This window comes from Diplotaxodon limnothrissa, linkage group LG7, assembly GCF_057381915.1.
Source record: "Diplotaxodon limnothrissa isolate DT_005_m linkage group LG7, D_limnothrissa_male_GT1.1, whole genome shotgun sequence".
NCBI lineage: Eukaryota > Metazoa > Chordata > Actinopteri > Cichliformes > Cichlidae > Diplotaxodon > Diplotaxodon limnothrissa.
Window position 1 is genome coordinate 18,894,121 of NC_140602.1, and position 20,794 is coordinate 18,914,914.

The following is a 20,794-nucleotide window of genomic DNA, read 5'->3' on the forward strand; positions in this document are numbered from 1 at the left end:
AAATAATAATGCAAACACTGGGCGTTACTGGAGTGAATATAATACATGGTAATAGACTGTGGGGGGGAAGAAAAAGCTTGTTTTGGTACAATGGGGAAGGTAAAATGATGTGCGTCTTTTCAGTCATTCTATTAAAATCTCAATCTTCAATCATAGAATGAGGCCTCTGATGAATCATAACTCACACTGAGTCACTCCTCCACTGCCTTTCTATGCTTGTTTGTGATTAACTGGACTGATGGTGATATTTCTGTCACTCTCATTGTTTCGACACTACGTGCATGACAGCTAAACTCCACGGTTCTACAAGTAGGTAAAGTTTTCCAACAGAACAAAGCAAAGGCGTCAAAATGTCATTATTAACACATAACAGAAAGACTGAGAACACACATTTTAAGTTTTCAGACATAATAGTACCGGTAATTCCTATGTTTTGGTATCTAGTGTGCAGTGTAACAATGTACAATATCCTGTGATTGGGACTCACCCTCTTTCTAAACATGTCAATAGGTGGTTAGGAAACATCTGGACTGTAATCAGGGTGTCATTGTAAATTCAAGTGCCAAACTTCAGAAAATAAGGCTAATAATTAAGTTAATAAAAGGTGTTAATTTGATATTTGTTATTTTTTCTGAAATATTTTGTCTTTTAAATAGTGATTCACACAGGGCTAAAATTGGTTTAGAAGTAGAATACAATAGAAATACGTGTAAAACTACCAATTTTAGACACACTCACACCTTTCCGCAGGGACCGGGTTCTCTAATGCTTATTGTGAGCAGCTGAAAGAAGAAGCACGTCACAGAAGTCTCTGGCATAATATCAAAACCAGAATTTCTTCAAATTCTCCCCTTCACCTTTTAAAAATCTTGCAAATTGCCCATTTGAAGGCATTTTGAATGTATATTTACACTCACTACTATAACATGCCAAATCTGTCCGTATACTCCTCCTACACAATCAGGATTCAGCATCCACATGTGGCACACAGCTACATGTTATCTGGATTAGATTTGACAACATTATGTTGCCTAGCAGCCACCTACAATCAAACTGCAAATGACCAACTTTTTGCATATATGCAAATATAAAACTTCATAAAAGCATTGTATCATTTTCATTTGACAGCAGTAGCATCTAATTTGCATCCACTTAATTTGACTATTATGGCATCTATTATGACAACATTACATTGCCTGGCAACCACCTGACCTGAACTACAATTACATTTATATAGTAGAGGAAAAGTAAAGAACTCCAGGGGACCCACAAAAATAGTTTACTCTATTTAGAGACTGTATCAAAAATTTAATGTTGAATAAATCACTGCATTAATGTACCTGAAACAATGAGATCTGAAGGTATGTGAATTTGTCCAGTCTTCAAAATAACTTTTGAATGTTATTAACATTATATAGATTTCTATTTGATGGAACAAATATAAATCCATACCAATCTTTCACTACACATTTAACATTGTGGGAAGGTGTCTGGCTGACTGTAGCACACTTTTGTTTTTTAGACAATGGAGGTCCCATAATCATACATACACATAAATGCATTTTGCTGTATATAAACATTAAATCAGTCCCATATTTATCTTCTAGATAAACAAGTTCTACCAACCCCCTTTTAAAGGAACTTTTCTCAGTGTGATTAGGTACATCACTTTGCCAACAGCACAAACAATACTGTACCATAGGTATGTGCTGGAACTTTAACATGATCCATCCATTAAAACGTTATTTTTTGTTGCACACCTAATGGAAGCAACAGTCACATTTGGTATAAGTAAACATTTCGAAGCAACTATTTAGTAGGATTTTCTGCGGTCCAATCAACTGCGATTTAGAAGTCTATAAAAATCCATCTAGGTTGTAACTACAAACATATGCTGCACAGACTCAAGGACTCACAGGAAGTTTAAAATCCAAAATAAGAACTAGTTGGTCTTTACAGAGAATAAAACCACACACAATAAATAAAGTTCAGGTCAGCAACTTGACCTAGAAATCTACATGTTTTTAAATATATGTCAGCAGCCATAATGGGTCCTCATATTTGGGCCAGGGGACTTCGCTGGGACGGGAGTAAAATCGTGAAGAGTGAAACAGGCACATAATCTTCAGTAACCCTGATTCTGGTTTAAAATCATTTCCTTTAAATTAAATGAACAAAACTGCTACTTCTTAAGACTGCCCAGTACACTGGAGGGCAGACGGTGGCAAGCTGTGTGCAGGTCCTTAAAGTTCCCTGGCACAGTCAGTCCTACCTGATTGAGCTGGACGAGGGCCATAGTTACATTCTGGGTGAGGGTGAAACATTGGTGGTAATATCTGCAATCCTACAGGTTTTAGGGATTTATGGCTCAGGAAGTGACATGAAGTATTATAAAATCTCACTGATCAGTGGCAGCAAGGAGGAGTGGACATGTGTGTTTTGTTTATTGTTGTGTGTTCGTTTAATTGCAATGCTTCACAGAGTTTGAATGAATCAAAACTAGAGTTGGGGTTCATGAGAAATGGGGGAATTGAAGAGTGGTGGTACTGTGAGAGAGGGAAAACATGGGAGAAAAAGCAACATTTAGGAGAAAGGGTAAGAAGATCTAAGATAATGACTGTCAGAGATGCATCAGTGCATTGACTCAGATGAAGATACGGAAAATGAACAGGAACCTCTGAAGCCGACCAGTTGCCTCCCTGGACCTTCACGATTGCAGTCTGGATTATGTCAAATCCGGAGCCGGTTACCACAATGTTCCTCCCTCCACTAAAACACACAAACAAACATATCTATTCACACCAAAAACACAGGAAAATACATATTAATCAAATGTATTCCCAGCCAAACAAAGACGAGAGCACAAGCTCACAGGACGACAGACAGTTCTTAAAATGCACCTGGGGTAATTTTCACTGGAGATGAAAACAAACTGTCGTCTGTTGTTTTAGTCAGTGTACCTAATCGTGTGTCAGAATTGCAGCAGAAAAAGCAAGGGAACCATCAAATGCATCAATTTTCAGCAATTATCAAGCAGTTTGTTACAACACCAAAAGCAGCAATGGTTCAGCCAGTTTCAGCCAATCACTATTAAATGCACGCACGCACACTCAGCAACTCTTGGAGGAAAAAATCCTAGATCCTAGTTTTAAACACAAGAAGTTTAATGACATTATTAAGGTTTCCCAAAGCTTCAGACAGAAATCTGCAGGGCAAAGAACAAGGCAGGTAAGTTTCTAAGTGTTCAGTTTTCTACATACAGAACAATCCTATTTGCCTGTGTCACTAATGTCAACTTAGAAGCTTTTTTCTTTTTATTTTAAAGCACATGTTATGGATAGGCGTAGCTTTGGGTCACGTGGTGTCTGTAATAGTGATTGCTATATCACCTGTTCACGGCCCGAGGGAAATTTTGTGAATGAGTGGGTGATGGGGGAAGTCGACTTTTGCTGACCGCTCAAGCTTGGAATGTTTTTGATCACTGTTTTTCTACGGATTTTAAGGATTTGATAACAAATAAAGGAGTTTTAACTTGGAACTTTGACTAACGTTTTAAACAGCGGGCGCGTCAACATTATTCCCCTATTCAGCTGCTCGGCGACTCAAAGGCTTGAAAGTCGCCAACATTTGTCAGCAAAATGTGCGACGGCAATGGACCGTCCCGCAATCAGCGCTGAATAAACGCCGATGCGAGCCCACACACCGCCGCCACTACACCCGTAAAAGCGGCTAGACCGACAGATAAGGAGAAGACGACGGTGGTATGTAAACTGTGTTTTTGTGCTGCGTATTGTTTGTTTGAACGCAGTTTGGATTCTGACCATACGAAGATGTTTTTGTGACACGCCCACCGCTACGTTTGCTGTTGGATTTGGTGTGTGTGAGTTGTGGCTCTGCAGGCGTTCAACTGAGTTTGAAGGAATTGCTGTTGCCTTTGTTTTGGATTTTGGCATGCTGCTTATGTTGAATGCTTAAAATGAGTGGATCACAGGCTGCATCTGTTGTTGGAAAAACTGAAAAGGATAAAAGAATAACTTCCCTCACTGAGAAAGCTCTTGCAAACAAAATTGAAACCATCCAAACAGATCGGAAAAGGCATGTAAACAAAATGAAAAGTGTTATTATGTCTCTTAAAGAGCTAATGAAAGATGATAAAAATCATTCACAAGTCAAAAAACAGTTTGATGAGTTAACACACCTGTTTAAGGATGCCAGTGCATTGCATGAATCTTTACTTTCTCTAATCTCATTTGATGAGAAAGATAAACAAAATACATGGTTCTCAAGCATCTCTAAATACAATAAAGGGTTTATGGAGGATGTTAACATATGGCTTTCTGAAACTGATAAACATTCAGGGAGGCCATCATCTGACAAGGCACAGTCACAGGAAACTTCCCTGGGAGGAGAAGTGGAGGTTCGAGAGCACACTGGAAAAGAACCACAATTATCTCTTAATCCTCAGAATGATGTTAATGATGACGTGTTGCCATCCGACAGTGTGTCAAATCAAGGCAGTAGGTCAAGCTCAAGAGTATCATCTACTTCATCTGCATGTCTCAGGGCAGAAGCTGAAATGGCCGCCTTGCTCGCACGTCAACATATGCTGAAAGAAAAACACTCTCTTGAAGAACAAGAGGAACAATTGAGGAGAAAGAAAGAACAACTTCAGCTTGAAGCAGATATAGCTGCAACTGTTGCAAAGGTGAACGTGCTGAGAACTGGATCCGCTATGCGGAGCGTCGCTTCACGGAAATCTAATGGAATGGAATCATATTTTAAAACAAAGGGAAACAGCCTTGAAATTCTTAATGCGGATGCAGAGACTTTTGTTCCTCAGACGCTTACAAAAGGAAATGCAATCACTGGGAATGCAGAGCTTCAAGTAAAAACAGTGCAACAGAATATCAAAAGGGAAAGGCCTGCACCAGCTTTTATGGGGCCTTCTGATGCTTTTGGATCAATTCCACCTTTGCCTAAGCTACAAGCTGCTCTTCCAGTAGCCAATGAAAATCTGTTGTCCATTATGGAAAAACAAAATGAATTATCTTGTATGTTGGTCCATCAGCAAAGTCTTTCTTCACTGCCCAAAAGGGAGATTCAAACCTTTGATGGTGACCCTTTACATTTTCAGGCCTTTATGCGCTCGTTTGAACAGGTCATAGAAGCAAAGACTGGCGATGCTGGTGACTGCCTGCATTATCTTGCACAGTACACCAAGGGGCAGCCCAATGAACTTGTTAAAAGCTGCCAACATATGTCTGGAAGTGCTGGATATGTAAAGGCAAAGACTCTGCTGTATGAGCACTTTGGGAATGGACATGTGATTGCATCTGCCTATTTGAACAAAGTTCACTCATGGCCACTGATTAGATCGGAAGATGGAAAAGCTCTTCAGGCATATTGTTTGTTCTTACGTGGATGCTGCAATGCAATGGAAGAGATTGATGATCTCTCTGAATTAAATACACCTGCCAATATGCTTGCTGTGATTAGAAGGCTGCCATATAAGTTAAAAGACAAATGGCGAACAGTAGCATATGACATTCAGGAGAGGCAACATCGCAGAGCCGCATTCATTGACATTGTTTCCTTCCTTGAGCGTCAAGTTAAAATTGTAACAGATCCCATCTTTGGAAATCTATGTGACGTTCCAGCAACACATCTAGCAGCCAAGGGCAGCAATGGAGGGAAATGTTCTCCACATCTAAAAGCTAAAGGAAGTAGCTTCGCCACAACAGTCTCTGACGTCAAGAGACAGAATCAGATAGAGGCTCAAGATCGTCACAGCACTGTGAAGGCTTGTTTTTTCTGCAAAGGCGGACACACACTGGAGTCATGTGCTCTGCTTGATAAGAAACCTCATGATGAGAAGATTTCTTTTCTTAAAAAGAACCGCATTTGTTTTGGCTGTTTGTGTACTGGGCACATAAGCAAAGAATGCAGAAAACGCCTTTCATGTAAAATCTGTGGCCTCCGACATGCAAGTATACTCCATATCCACCACAAAGAGAAGAATGAAGTCAAACCTAATAATGAGGCAGATAACATTCCTGTTACGATCCAGACTAGTGGTCTTACTGGGGCCGGTGAACAGGACTGTAAGCTTGCCATTGTGCCAGTTAAAGTAAAATCAAAGAGAGGTCAAAGAATAGTGGAAACGTATGCCTTTCTGGACCATGGGAGTTCAGCATCCTTTTGTACAGTGGGTCTTATGGACAAGCTGAATATTGCTGGGAGGAAGACAAAGATTCTCCTGCGCACCATGGGACAGGAGAAAGTGGTGGACAGTTTCATTGTACCTGAACTTGAAGTTGCTGGATTGGACAGTGACATGTACTGTGATATGCCTAACCTCTTCACTCAGCATAAAATGCCTGTGGATACTGGTAACATCCCAAATCAACAGGACCTGGATGACTGGCCACATTTGAAGCACGTTCATTTGCCAGAAATTAAGGCCAATGTTGAGCTTTTGATTGGCATGAATATGCCCAGAGCTCTAGAACCTTTGGAGGTCATCCGGAGTGTAGGTGATGGACCCTTTGCCATTAGGACTGTGCTCGGCTGGACTGTGAATGGGCCACTTAATCGAGAATGCTGTGGAAGGCCAGGATGTTTGGCAACAGTTACCGCCAACAGAGTTTCTGCTGTCATACTGGACAAGCTATGGAAACAGCAGTTCAAGATGGATTTTCCTGAGAGCAGCAATGATGAACAGATGGGGCTGTCAAAGGAAGACTTGAAGTTCCTGGAATTGGCCAGCAAGACGGTGACTTTGGGGGATTGGCACTACAGCATTGCCCTGCCACTAAAAGACCGAGACATAAGAATGCCTGACAACCGTGCAATTGAGCAACGAGCCTTAGGTTTGAAGAAAAGGTTCATCAGAGATAAAGACTTTCACAAAGACTACACTGCCTTCATGACAGATCTTATATCTAGAGGATATGCAAAGAGAGTCCCAGTCACAGAATTAGAGCGCCAGAAATGGGGAAGGATTAAACGCAACTTCGTTCCCGGAGATGTGGTCCTTATAGTGGATGATTCTGCACCTCGTGGTTCCTGGATCATTGGGAGAGTCACCGGAGCTGTACCAGATGAAAAGGGGCTTGTGCGTCAGGTCTGGATTAAGACCCCAACCAGCCATGTGTGCAGACCCATCACAAAGATATGCCTTCTTCAGGAGACTTCTGACCCATGATTATGACATTTTGACACAGTGTGACATAACTAACTTTGAATTGACTTTAATGTTATGAGATGTACATTACAGACTGACTATATTTAGGCTAAGTGCTGGTAACCTCTGGCCTATGACTGACTGACCATGTGCAGACAGAAGAGAAGACATGAGAAAATAACTTTGGTGGACTTTTTGAGTATGTTATGTTGTCTCACTGGGTGTCTGTGATATGATGAAGTGTGTGTTGTGAGTTGTGGTGTTGGATGTGTAATTATTACTGTAAAAATGTAATAATTAGGGGCCGGAATGTTATGGATAGGCGTAGCTTTGGGTCACGTGGTGTCTGTAATAGTGATTGCTATATCACCTGTTCACGGCCCGAGGGAAATTTTGTGAATGAGTGGGTGATGGGGGAAGTCGACTTTTGCTGACCGCTCAAGCTTGGAATGTTTTTGATCACTGTTTTTCTACGGATTTTAAGGATTTGATAACAAATAAAGGAGTTTTAACTTGGAACTTTGACTAACGTTTTAAACAGCGGGCGCGTCAACATTATTCCCCTATTCAGCTGCTCGGCGACTCAAAGGCTTGAAAGTCGCCAACAGCACATATTCAAAAGTAAAAGTCAGCCTGTGTCTTATTCTCTTATTTTTGGCCATCAAGACAGTAATCAGAATGGCATTTTCACACTTCTGAGGTTTACAGGTTGGGGAAATTTGGACTCGCAAAATAACAGAGTTAGTCAAGTCAGAGAGGGAGAGTTTCTTATCCAACTATGAATTTTTGATCATACCTACTCAGTAAGACCATATGTATGTACAGAATGCATTTAGTACTTGGTCATATTGGTCTTATTAGGTAGATATTTCAGATACTTCAGAGTGAATATGAAAAGTAGATCCTTGGAACTCCCTTCAGCAAAAAAAAAAAAAAAAAAAAAAAAAAAGGTAAAAATACAACATGTAACAAACAGATAGAGTGAATGTCACAAACACCATGACTGCATACTGCTGTGTTAAACTGACCAGACAAAGCTTGCTTTGGGCTGGTGATCCTGCACAGTGGGGTTTTCAACAAACCGAAAGCTAGCCGGGATGCTTTTTGTGGTTCTCTTTCCATACTTCATTACGACGTCGAGAGGGTCAGAGGGCACTTTATCCACGCGGTATTCTCCTGTCCTGCAGGTGATATTTTCTCCAAAGTGCTCCCTGCCAAGACAAGGACATAGCTCAGTACTCGCTGGCTGAAGGAGTGGGGGTGGCACAAGGTCACTGTGCAGTGGAAGCCAACATGGCAGCAGGCTGACAGCTTGTTAAAATCTGTCTTTGCTGCTTCTCTTGCTCGTTATTTTTCCGTTACCTCTGCCTAAAATGTCACCGCGAATCGGTTTTGACAGAGCACTGGTGGTCACAACAGTACAGGAAAATTGTAAGAGAAAAAACTCCCTCCTCATTGTGACACTAAAGTTTAGGTCAATTCAATTTTTTGCTTCAAGAATATACACATATATATAAAAAAAAAATCAATTTATGGACTTCAAAATGTGCGCAAAGCAGAATTTGCATAGAATTAAATGTCTGAATAACAAGTAGCTCTATTAACTAAAGAGGCTGAATTGAAAAGGTTTGGTCTGAATGAGAATTATTGAAAAAAAGAAATCCTTACACACTGCAGTTCACCCCTCCGATGGTAACCTGGACATCTTCCTTACTGCCAGCATTCAGAAATAGTCCAGAGATTGTAATGAGGGTTCCCCCTGCTTTAGGACCTCTATTTGGCATCACCTCCTCAGGCATCGGGTCCTAATGAAGGGGAGAGGGTGTCACCAAATACCACCTTAATACACACTCATATTTCAAGTACACACTAACTACTGGCAGATGCTGGCACACACTAGAATAACACACACAGATACAGCTCCATGTCAGAAACATTGCTTCTCAGCCTGATCTAACCCGACCCACTCTTTCAGAAACATTCAGACACACAAACTCCCACAAGCACCACATCTGCCTCAATTTGCTGAGCAAACAGTTAGGAGGAGCACTCCCCTGTGGGGAAGCTTTAGCAGAGCCAGAGATATGAAAAGCCAGTTAAATAGCTACGCTGTAGCCTCTTAGAGTATTAAAGTGACAAAGGGAACGGCTGCACAGCATCTGGTTAAAGAGGAATGCCTGCACATTTTGACTTACTGTACAGTAAATTACCACAGCAATGTGCATCTAGGTGCCTAATTTACTGTTACATTTAGCATGTTTGGTCAGTCTTCTTAACTGTCATGCCCTTGGTATGTTTTGATAAGAGTTTCTCTGGAGCTAATAAATGGAAAACATAAAACAGTCCATAAAACAACAAAATCAGCTGAAAGCTTTTGGATGAGTTTAATTTCTCAATAAAAAGTTGTACAACTCAACAGAGGACGTGCAGCTGAGGACAGTGTATGTGTGTGTTTGTGAGTGTGTTTGTGTGTATATGCATTTACCCTGTAGGTGAAGGAAACAGAGGAGGTTCCTCTCTTCCCTCCATTCACCTCGATCTCAACCTGTCCCCAGTCAGCTTTATCAGCAGGTCCAATCTCACACACAACTCTGATCAGAACAGAAAAAATAAATTAATAAATAAACAAAAATAAATGCTGGGACTTGACCTGGAAACTCAAAACTGGGTAAAGAATTATTTACTATTTACATATTAAGGCAAGTTTCAACTGTTTTATGATGGTAATGTCCACTCTACTGCTAACAAGTCATATTTTTAAAATGACTTTTTTTGTAGTGAGAAACAGAATTTTACGCTTTCGGTTCGGTACGCATATGTATCGAACAATACAAAATTTGTAATTTATTTTATCAACTTTTCTTCTGACGATGCTGTCTGTGTTGAGCGCTCAGTGAATCTGCGTTCGACTACTCCGCCTAGGCTGCACTGTCGAGCGCAGATCCACTGACACAGACAGCATCGTCAGAAGGAAGAGCGCAGGGCAAGCTAGCGAGACAGAAGTTAAGCTCTCCTTGCAACATGGCAAATTGAACCTCCCCCACCCTCATTCAGATCTGGCGTTTGGAATTATTTTGGTTTTCATGTGATCAAAGGAGCTTGCAAAGAAAAGCGTCTGGACTTCTTTAAGTTGCTTGAAGACGTTTCACCTCTCATCCGAGAAGCTTCTTCAGTTCTAAGGTCAAATGGTGGAGAGTCCCAGATATAAACCTAGTGGGAGGGACCCCCCACAGAGGGACAAAAGGACCCCCTGATGATCCTCTAATCGCCTGAGCCAAGGTGGGAAACTGGGCGTGGGTCCCAATCAGCCAGAGTTTCGGGTGTGTTCATTGTGAAACCTGGCCCCACCTTATCATGCGAATTCCTGAGGTCAGATGGCCCAGGATGTGAGTGGGCGTTAAGGCGTCTGGGAAGGGATCTCAAAACTGGATTATAGATGGCAGAGAGTTGGTGTCGTAAACCCCCGCCTCTGTTCAAAGATGGTCGCTCACAGTGGACATAGATGGCTTCTTTCACTCCTCTTTCAAACCATCTGTCCTCTCTGTCCAAAATGTGAACATTGGCATCCTCGAAAGAGCGTCCTTTATCCTTAAGATGCAGATGGACTGCTGAGTCTTGTCCTGTGGAGGTGGCTCTTCTGTGTTGTGCCATGCGCTTGTGAAGTGGCTGTTTGGTCTCTCCAATGTAGAGGTCTGAGCATTCCTCGCTGCACTGTATAGCATACACCACATTGTTAAGTTTGTGTTTTGGCGTTTTGTCTTTCGGGTGAACCAGTTTCTGTCTGAGCGTGTTGCTGGGTCTGAAATACACTGGGATGTCATGCTTGGAGAAAACTCTCCTGAGTTTCTCTGATACGCCGGCTACATAGGGGATGACAATGTTGTTGCGTCTGTCCTCCCTCGCTGGTGTCTGATCTTCTTTTCTGTGCCTCTTTGCTGACTTTAAGAACGCCCATTTAGGATAGCCGCACGTTTTGAGTGCTTCCTTTACATGTGTGTGTTCCTTCTTTTTCCCTTCAGGCTTAGAGGGAACATGTTCTGCCCGGTGGTGTAGGGTCCTGATTACTCCAAGTTTGTGTTCCAAAGGGTGATGGGAGTCAAAGAGGAGGTACTGGTCCGTGTGTGTGGGCTTCCGGTAAACTTCGATGTTGAGTTTGCCGTTCTCTTCAATGTGCACAGCGCAGTCCAGGAAAGGCAGACAGTTGTCCTTTGTGTCTTCCCTGGTGAACTTGATGTTCTTATCCACAGCGTTAATGTGCGCAGTGAAGGATTCCACTTCTTGTGTCTTGGAATCTTGTCTTGGAAAGAAGTCCAGACGCTTTTCTTTGCAAGCTCCTTTGACTACGATGACCTGGATGACTGAGAACCTTCACAGACATTTTCATGTGATGTATGACCCTGAAGGTAAGCGCGTCATGGACTAAAGTAAAACAGTATGTTGGATGTGCCACGCAATGCTCAATTACATGGGTGGGAACTAGTGTGTTAGCTCAGTTAGCTCGTTAACATGTTGGCCGTCTAGCCCCATGCAGGGGTAGCTCGTTAACGGAGATTTGCCGTGTTGTGGCGTTAACGTCATTTCAACGAGATTAACGCTGACAGCACTAGTGGGAACACAAGGAATATGACTGCACATTTACGCCGACATCATCCTAGTGCAAAGACAAGTGGAAGCAGACAAAAACAACAAGCATGCATGCTACAAACTTTACCCGAGTCATTTAGACAGCCGTTAGCACATGATTCTCCTTATGGGGACCTGATATGTTTAATATTGTGGCGAGCTCAGACAAGGAGGAGACGGAGGTATCGTTTGGTCTTGCTTCCCGTGAGCTAGACAGGGAGCACAGCCGTTTATTGACATCTGCAGAAGAACACTGCGCTAGCTAACTGCTCAGCGTGGCAACCGCACAGCAACAACAACACACAGAGCGCCCTCTGACCCCGGAAGGACACACCGTCGCAGCGAGAAGGCGTCACCCGTCACTATGGCAACATAAACAAAACATTACTGTACAAACAGAACCCCGAACAGCGCTGACCCGCTACATAGCCCCCACCTAAGGGGTCAGTCGTCCCCGACGACCCCATTACCCCACACAAAGTCCTGCAAATGTCCAGGTGCCTTCTTTTGGCGCACCGGCCGGTCACGACCGGGGGCCCGTTCTTCGTACGTCGCTTACTACATCCAAGATCAAATGACACATCCAAGACCAAATCATCGCGCTAACCGTGAGCTCGCTAATCCGGTTCTCCGAACACACCTGCTGTTGACGATTAGTACAGCTGGATGAAGTAATGTGAGATCACTGGGTGTCGTAAAAGGGGCTACGCATCGATAGTAGAAACATTGATCGGCAACCCTCTGATTGGTCGGCGAAAATGTCGAAGGAGCGCGCTCGGTATTTTTCGGCAGCAGAGCAAGAACTCTTGAGTGAGGGATTTCAGGAGTTTCAGAGTTTAATTAAAACGCAAGGGAACACTGCAAAGGCTGCAAAAGCAAGGAGAGAGGGCTGGCAGAAAGTTGCTGACAAATTAAACTCGTAAGTAATTTAATAATAATATTAATAATAATAATAATAATAATGGAGTTGATTTATATAGCGCTTTTCAAGGCACCCAAAGCGCATGACAATGCCACTATTCATTCACTCTCACATTCACACACTGGTGGAGGCAGCTACGGTTGTAGCCACAGCTGCCCTGGGGCAGACTGACAGAAGCCAGGCTGCCATATCGCGCCATCGGCCCCTCTGGCCAACACCAGTAGGCGGTAGGGTAGATTTATCATATCACACTATATTATCCAATATTATATTACATTATATTATATCATGTTATATTATATCCCCTTTCACATTAGAGCCACAACAGGACCCACTAGAACATGGGAACAAGTAAAAGTGCCACTTGTTTTGCACATATTCAACTCTGTATATTTTATATATTTTATTATTATTATTATTTTTTTTTTTACTATTTAATTTGTAAAAATGTGTATACACACACACACACACACGTAGGAAAATATTTAGTATACACATCCAGAAATGCATACACTATTATATATTGTACATATATTTATTAGTTTCAGGTTGGCCATTCTTGTATTTTGCTCGTTTGTGTTGTTGTGTTTGCACATCTCTGTTGCTTGTGGGGCTCGCACACAAGAATTTCACTCGCATGTGCTGTGCCAGTGTGCCTGCACATGTGATGTGACAATAAAAGTGATTTGATTTGATTTGATTTGATTTGAAGTGAAATATGAGAATATGCTACAGAATGGTAATATTTATCACTTATATTGCTTTTAGTCTCTTGCAAAGAAACCCTGAAATAATCTGTTTGTTTGTTCATAACAGCAACCAAGAAAAGGGCAGAGCAAAAAAAGACAGGTGGTGGTCCTGCACCCCCTCGTCAACAAGTTGGTTAAGTAAATAATATCCTCACGGGAAAATCGATATCTCTCTATGAGCACACTGTCGCGCTGAGCTAAAGGATCCTGTCTGTCCCGCAATATACGCTGGATTCTGAGGACTCTCCTTATCAATCTTGCACCTTCCGCAATGGGTTGCTCGCGTAAACGGACAGGACATGGCTGCGACAGGCTTCCCAAATCCACCTTCGCTTTTATAGCCGTGGTCTCTCATCTTGCTTACACGAAGTAATTTACTATTACTACTCTGAAATATGACTTACATCTGTAATAATCACATACATGTAATAGAATGTTAATAGTACATTTCCCTTTTTTAGGAAATGACCTGTATGTATCTGTGTGAAATCAATAAAAGGATCAAGTGCTGCATTATCTTTGGTTACATTGATGTTATTTATTTATGGTGAAACAGTGGTGGAATATCGCTGTTGCTTTCGTATAAATGAAGCGGACATACCTGCATGGCCGCGATCTAATCCTGTTTACATAAAGTAAACTTGCTCCCGAGCAGGTTTACGCTTACGGCTCTGTTGCTATGACAGCAAGTCCCGGATGAGCTTCGGGGAACCGAACGATCCAAGATCACGCGAAATCGTCAACAATCAAATCCAGCTAACTTACTTAGCGAGGTACGAAGAACGGGCCCCGGCGGGGGAAAAGTCACTCGGGTCAGAACATGGGGTGCCACCATCATCCCACTTCTGACACCAATGTGGCGAGCTCAGACAACGAGGAGACGGAAGTGTCGTTTGGTCTTGCTTCCCGTGAGCTAGCCAGGGAGCACAGCCGTTTATTGACATCTGCAGAAGAACACTGCCGCTAGCTAACTGCTCAGCGCAGCAACCGCACAGCAACAACAACAACAACACCAACACACAGGGCGCCCTCTGACCCCGGAAGGACACAACGTCGCAGCGAGAGGGCGTCACCCGTCACTATGGCAACATAAACAAAACATAACTGTACAAACAGAACCCCGAACAGCCCTGACCCGCTACAATATGCTGCTGAGAATATAGCCCAGAAGAAGCGTATAGTATAGCTTTTATTTTGGAAAGAGCCATTTCTCTGTAATAAACTCTCTTTTCCAAAGATGAGTGATTCCTCAATCAGATACAGGGCTTGCAAAATCGCTAGCCCGAGGTCCCGGGGCTAGCGATTTTTCCAGTCGGGCTACCAAAATCTATCTCTGCCCTGCCCGTCGGGCTATTGTAGGAAGGAAAAATATATGTCAATGCTTTTGCATTCTTTCGGAAATGTAGCTGGGTAATTATGTCATTGGCATCGGTGAGCCACTGTCAATATGTGACATATTGAAATCGCGTTTGAATTTGCGCTTGTTTTTTGCTTTCACTTTGCAATCGCACGAACTGTGTATAGAGAGCGACAGCACTGATTGATGAGTGATGATAATTTGCGCACCAATTCCTCTGACATCATCTTATCAATCGTTAGCTTACTATGCAAACATGACAAGTGAAATCTCCCGCAGCAAGCTTAAACATGTGAGAGGTTGATCACGCAGAGAATTGCTGACCGTTATGTGTGTAAAAGCAGCAGGATATATATTTTAGTTCTGCTGAGCCAAATAAGACAGGTCAGGGTGAAGAAGTGACAGCCAAAGAAAAGCTTACCACAAAACGGAAAAGTTATGACAAATCAGACTATAAGGCAAAAAGAAAGTGCAGCTTTATGGTTTCTTGGACAAAAGAATTTCTGTGGCTGCAATATGACGAGCTATAACCGGGGCTGCACATAAGTGGTCCGCAGGTGCGCATTCGCTGTCAAAAAAACAAAAAAAACGCGCACAAGGTATGAAGTTGCAACGCGTGCTTGCATACATAAGATTTTCTGGAGGAGGACAGACATTTGTTTAAAACTCTTAAAGATGTCGAAGAAGCTCCTTTAAGCAATTACTTTAGTGTTCCTCTACCTCCAAAGAAATGTCAGGAGTCCGAACCACAAAAGAAGCGCGTATTCTCGGAAAAGTGGTTGCAGGAGGTGAGCTGGTTTCAAACAAATGATGAACGCACAGAGATGTGGTGCGGAATGTGCCGTGAAAATCCCACTCTAGCGGACAAAAACAGTGCTTTTTATATGGACGCAAACGCGCGTTGCAACTTCTTATCTGGTGCGCGTCTTTTATTTTGACAGCGAATGCGCACATGCGGACCACTTATGTGCACCCGTGTAAATAACATAATGTTCTGCCGGGTGTGTTGTTGGTTTTCTCTCGATTTCTGAGTCGACAAGCGCCTTTGTTACTGGGACCAGTCATTTTAAGAAAGGCCCCCATTAGAAATGCAAGAAATGCATTATTGCTCAGTCTGCAATATCTTTCCCAGAACAAACACCAATTGCAAATAACATACTAAAAATAAACCTGAAAAATCTGTTTAGAACAGCGTACTATGTTGCAAAGAGTGAACTACCACTGGCAAAATTTAGCAGTCTTTGCAAACTTCAAAAAGCAAATGGCCTCGATCTTGGTTCCACATGCCTCTTACCCGTGACTTCAGTGGAAATTTCAAATTCAGGATCTGACACAGACTGATTCATGTCCTACACAGTTCTTACAAGTTCATAGAAATTTCTGTTCAATTAGAACCAAGTATTTGAGTTGATGATTGTAATTTTTATACAATGTTGTAATTTGTTTTTCAACAATTTTTTGATTAATGTTTTGTTTCCTTTACAATATTATACTTTAATGTATAATATTGTAAAGGAAACAAAACAGGAAACAAAACATCAATCAAAAAATTGCTCTCTTTTTTATTCGGGCCACTTACATTTATTTTGGGCTACCAAAAACTGAAGAGTCCCTGCCCGAAGGGCTACCAGGGATTTTGAAATTTTGAGAGCCCTGAGATATATTTATTTTTTAAATTACTTTTGTTTCAGCAACATTAAATTTAAAAACTGTACTTTTGAGTTAAAATATATATTTATAATTTTAATAAATGACAAATTAAAAAGGCATGAACATTTTTTTGTATCGAAAAAATATCGAACCGTGACACCAAAGTATCGAACCGAACCGAACCGTGAATTTTGTGTATCGTTGCACCCCTAATAAATTCATTTGTTTTCTTGTAACTCGTACTTGTTTTTTCAAAGTTTGTGTTAAGCGCAGGAGCTTCATTGATGATTCTGTTATTTTCAAGTTTTCTTCTTTTTTAAATTTTTCTAATTCTTCTGATAATAATGTTGAGCTCCTTGCTGCCACCATTAATGAACACTACCTTGCCATTCTCAGTCGGGTCACTCCTTACAAAACTGGTAATAACTCTGAACTTGTGGCCTTGGACATTCCTTTTAAAAAGCAGAGTAGCTGTGGAAGTCCATGGGTTGGGTGGTCCATGGTAAATATTTCAGAGAATTTCTTCACTTTTATAATAAGGCAATAAAAAAGCTAGATCCTCTTATTTTAATAATAAACTGTAATAGAATAATCCAAGGGTATTATTTGAAACCGTCAACAGCACCTTTGCATGTTCTGTTACTTTCTGATTGTGATTGTTTTTTCAGTCATTTTGTAAATAAGATGATGGTCCTGAACTTCAAAAGCTCCTCGGGTTCCTCCGCCTGTAACAATGGTGCTCGGTGTCCTGAATCATTTACTTCTTGACTACATGACTTGACTGCAGTAAAAGGCAAGATGAAACCCTCATCATGCTCATGGTGACCATACAGTTAGTTCCTCCTTCTGTCCTGTCTGGGACTCTCACAAGCATTGGTCCATCATTGCTTCATTAATAGCTCATTGAGGTAATCCTACTTTAAACATGCTGTTGTAACTTCTTTACAGAATAAGTCCAATTTTGATGCCAGCTCTATTGGTAATTTTGAATGATTAAAATGATTTTAGAAAGCCAGTTCAAATCTTTACTATGCAAATGACAGATTTTTGACCCTTTTCAGTCTGGCTTTCAAAAGCAGCACACCACTGGACCCCTATCTTTATCCATAAAGGTCTTTTCAGTGGATTCTGCTGCAGGGGTTTGTTCTGTAATCATTTTACTTCATCTAAGTGTAACCTTTGATACCATTGACCATAACATTTTACTTAATAGGTTCTAGGTTTTGGGTTATATTTCTGGTGCTGTGTTGGTTTTCCTCCTTCTTATCAGACAGGATTTTCTCTATTAGGATGAGCAGGTTCATGTGTGGGGTTCCACAGGGTTCAGTCCAGGTCCACAGGGTTCATATTATATTATTTCCTTTCTTTGGCATCGTCCAATCTTTTACTGACATTTCTTATCATGTCTATGCAGATGACAGTCAGCTGTATGTGCCTTTTAGGTCTCATCATTTAGACAGGGTGTCCACCCTACACAACTATTGAACCTGGATTTGCCATTTAAGAGAACAAACTGGAAACACTGGAGAAGTCTGATTTTGTAATCTTTAGACCATCACTGACATAGTTAACAACTAAAACTCTTGTTTTAGTTTAGTAGATAAGGCAACAGTTAAAAAACTGCAGTCAGTTGTTTTTGTTTGTTCACATTCAGGTTCAACTGTTTAATTATTTGTTTGACTAAGCAGCTATGAGTGTAGCGTGATTTCTTCAGACAGTTTCTCTGCTTCTGTCCCTGTAGGGATTTTCTTTTATGAATGTCAATGTCTGGAGTTTAACAGAAACCATGTGATAAACAGTTCTGAGGGAAAATGCAGAGCTGATGAAATGGTCATCATTCATAGCACGCCTCCAACAGGAAGGTCATGACCAAACAACCAGCAGCTCCAACTAAGATGTGAAAGAGTGAAATAACACAATGCAAACTCTGCCCAGATTTTAGGCAAATGAGGAACAGCAGGAGCACAGAGGCATTTAGCACCAAGAGTGGATGATTTAAGGGAGAAACACTTCCATCTGGTCTCATAAATCCTATTTTATGTCTCATCATGCAGATGGTGGGGCAAGATTTTGTCATAAATGTGGCTCCATCCTGCCAGGTGTCAACAGTTCTGGCCAGCGGCTGTGGGGCAATGATGTGGCCGTTTTCTCTTTTATAGACCATTTGTATGAAGTGAGCACTTTTTAAACACAGCTGTTATTGAAGTACAGTTTGCTTGACTTGACCTAAAGTTCATTCAATGTTTTTCACAGCGCTCAGTCCATTTAACACCTGAGGTAGAAGGATGAGGTAGTGCCTGAAGCATGAATAGACCACCAGAAGAAGTTGTGTGTGACACTATCAAATCACTGACATATACAGTACTTACAGGGAGTGCAGAATTATTAGGCAAGTGAGTATTTTGTCCACTTCATCCTCTTCATGCATGTTGTCTTACTCCAAGCTGTATAGGCTCGAAAGCCTACTACCAATTAAGCATATTAGGTGATGTGCATCTCTGTAATGAGAAGGGGTGTGGTCTAATGACATCAACACCCTATATCAGGTGTGCATAATTATTAGGCAACGTCCTTTCCTTTGGCAAAATGGGTCAAAAGAAGGACTTGACAGGCACAGAAAAGTCAAAAATAGTGAGATATCTTGCAGAGGGATGCAGCAGTCACAAAATTGCAAAGCTTCTGAAGCGTGATCATCGAACAATCAAGCGTTTCATTCAAAATAGTCAACAGGGTCGCAAGAAGCGTGTGGAAAAACCAAGGCGCAAAATAACTGCCCATGAACTGAGAAAAGTCAAGCGTGCAGCTGCCAAGATGCCACTTGCCACCAGTTTGGCCATATTTCAGAGCTGCAACATCACTGGAGTGCCCAAAAGCACAAGGTGTGCAATACTCAGAGACATGGCCAAGGTAAGAAAGGCTGAAAGACGACCACCACTGAACAAGACACAAGCTGAAACGTCAAGACTGGGCCAAGAAATATCTCAAGACTGATTTTTCTAAGGTTTTATGGACTGATGTAATGAGAGTGAGTCTTGATGGGCCAGATGGATGGGCCCGTGGCTGGATTGGTAAAGGGCAGAGAGCTCCAGTCCGACTCAGACGCCAGCAAGGTGGGTGGAGGTGGAGTACTGGTTTGGGCTGGTATCATCAAAGATGAGCTTGTGGGGCCTTTTCGGGTTGAGGATGGAGTCAAGCTCAACTCCCAGTCCTACTGCCAGTTCCTGGAAGACACCTTCTTCAAGCAGTGGTACAGGAAGAAGTCTGCATCCTTCAAGAAAAACATGATTTTCATGCAGGACAATGCTCCATCACACGCGTCCAAGTACTCCACAGCGTGGCTGGCAAGCAAGGGTATAAAAGAAGAAAAACTAATGACATGGCCACCTTGTTCACCTGATCTGAACCCATTGAGAACCTGTGGTCCATCATCAAATGTGAGATTTACAAGGAGGGAAAACAGTACACCTCTCTGAACAGTGTCTGGGAGGCTGTGGTTGCTGCTGCACGCAATGTTGATGGTGAACAGATCAAAACACTGACAGAATCCATGGATGGCAGGCTTTTGAGTGTCCTTGCAAAGAAAGGTGGCTATATTGGTCGCTGATTTGTTTTTGTTTTGTTTTTGAATGTCAGAAATGTATATTTGTGAATGTGGAGATGTTATATTGGTTTCACTGGTAAAAATAAATAATTGACATGGGTATATATTTGTTTTTTGTTAAGTTGCCTAATAATTATGCACAGTAATAGTCACCTGCACACACAGATATCCCCCTAAGGAAGGAAAAAGTCTCCACTGGAAGGAAAAAGTCTCCATGGAGAAACTCCACACTGGTGAAAAATGAAAAAAAGAGAGTGTAGGAAAGCTGAGCGCAGATGGAGAAAAACAAACCTCCAGGTTCATTATGACATTTATAAAGAGAAACTTCACAATTATAATTTACAACTGAGGAATGCAAGGAGGTCCTACTTCTCTGACATCATCACTAAAAACAGCCATAATGCTCGGGTCTTATTTTCTACAGTTGACAGGCTAACAAACCCTCCTGTGTCAGTGGCAGCTGAACTTCATTCGACCATGGCCTGCAATGACTTTGCCAAATTCTTCACAGAAAAAATCCAAAAAATTAGACAAGCAATTGGTACATCAACAGCAGATCCAGGATATGTACTGTGTCCACCAAAAAACTGTTTAAACACCATGAAACAGTTTCAACCTATTAACAGCAAAGACCTGGAGGACATCTTAGGTCAACTGAACTCCTCCTCCTGCTGTTTAGATGTCCTGCCAACAAGTTTTTTCAAAAAGG

General features: G+C 41.8%; 1 protein-coding gene across 1 annotated transcript in view; it reads right to left on the reverse strand.

Moving 5' to 3' along the window:
• plxnb2b (plexin b2b) overlaps positions 1-20,794 on the reverse strand; it is a 157,411-nt gene that overhangs the window by 27,042 nt on the left and 109,575 nt on the right. The window contains exons 16-19 of the mRNA XM_085359387.1: positions 9,669-9,774; positions 8,852-8,988; positions 8,212-8,394; positions 2,676-2,769 (exon numbers count right to left, since the gene is read on the reverse strand). Coding sequence (XP_085215513.1) covers positions 2,676-2,769; positions 8,212-8,394; positions 8,852-8,988; positions 9,669-9,774 — 520 coding nt within the window. The remainder of the gene's footprint in view (positions 1-2,675; positions 2,770-8,211; positions 8,395-8,851; positions 8,989-9,668; positions 9,775-20,794) is intronic.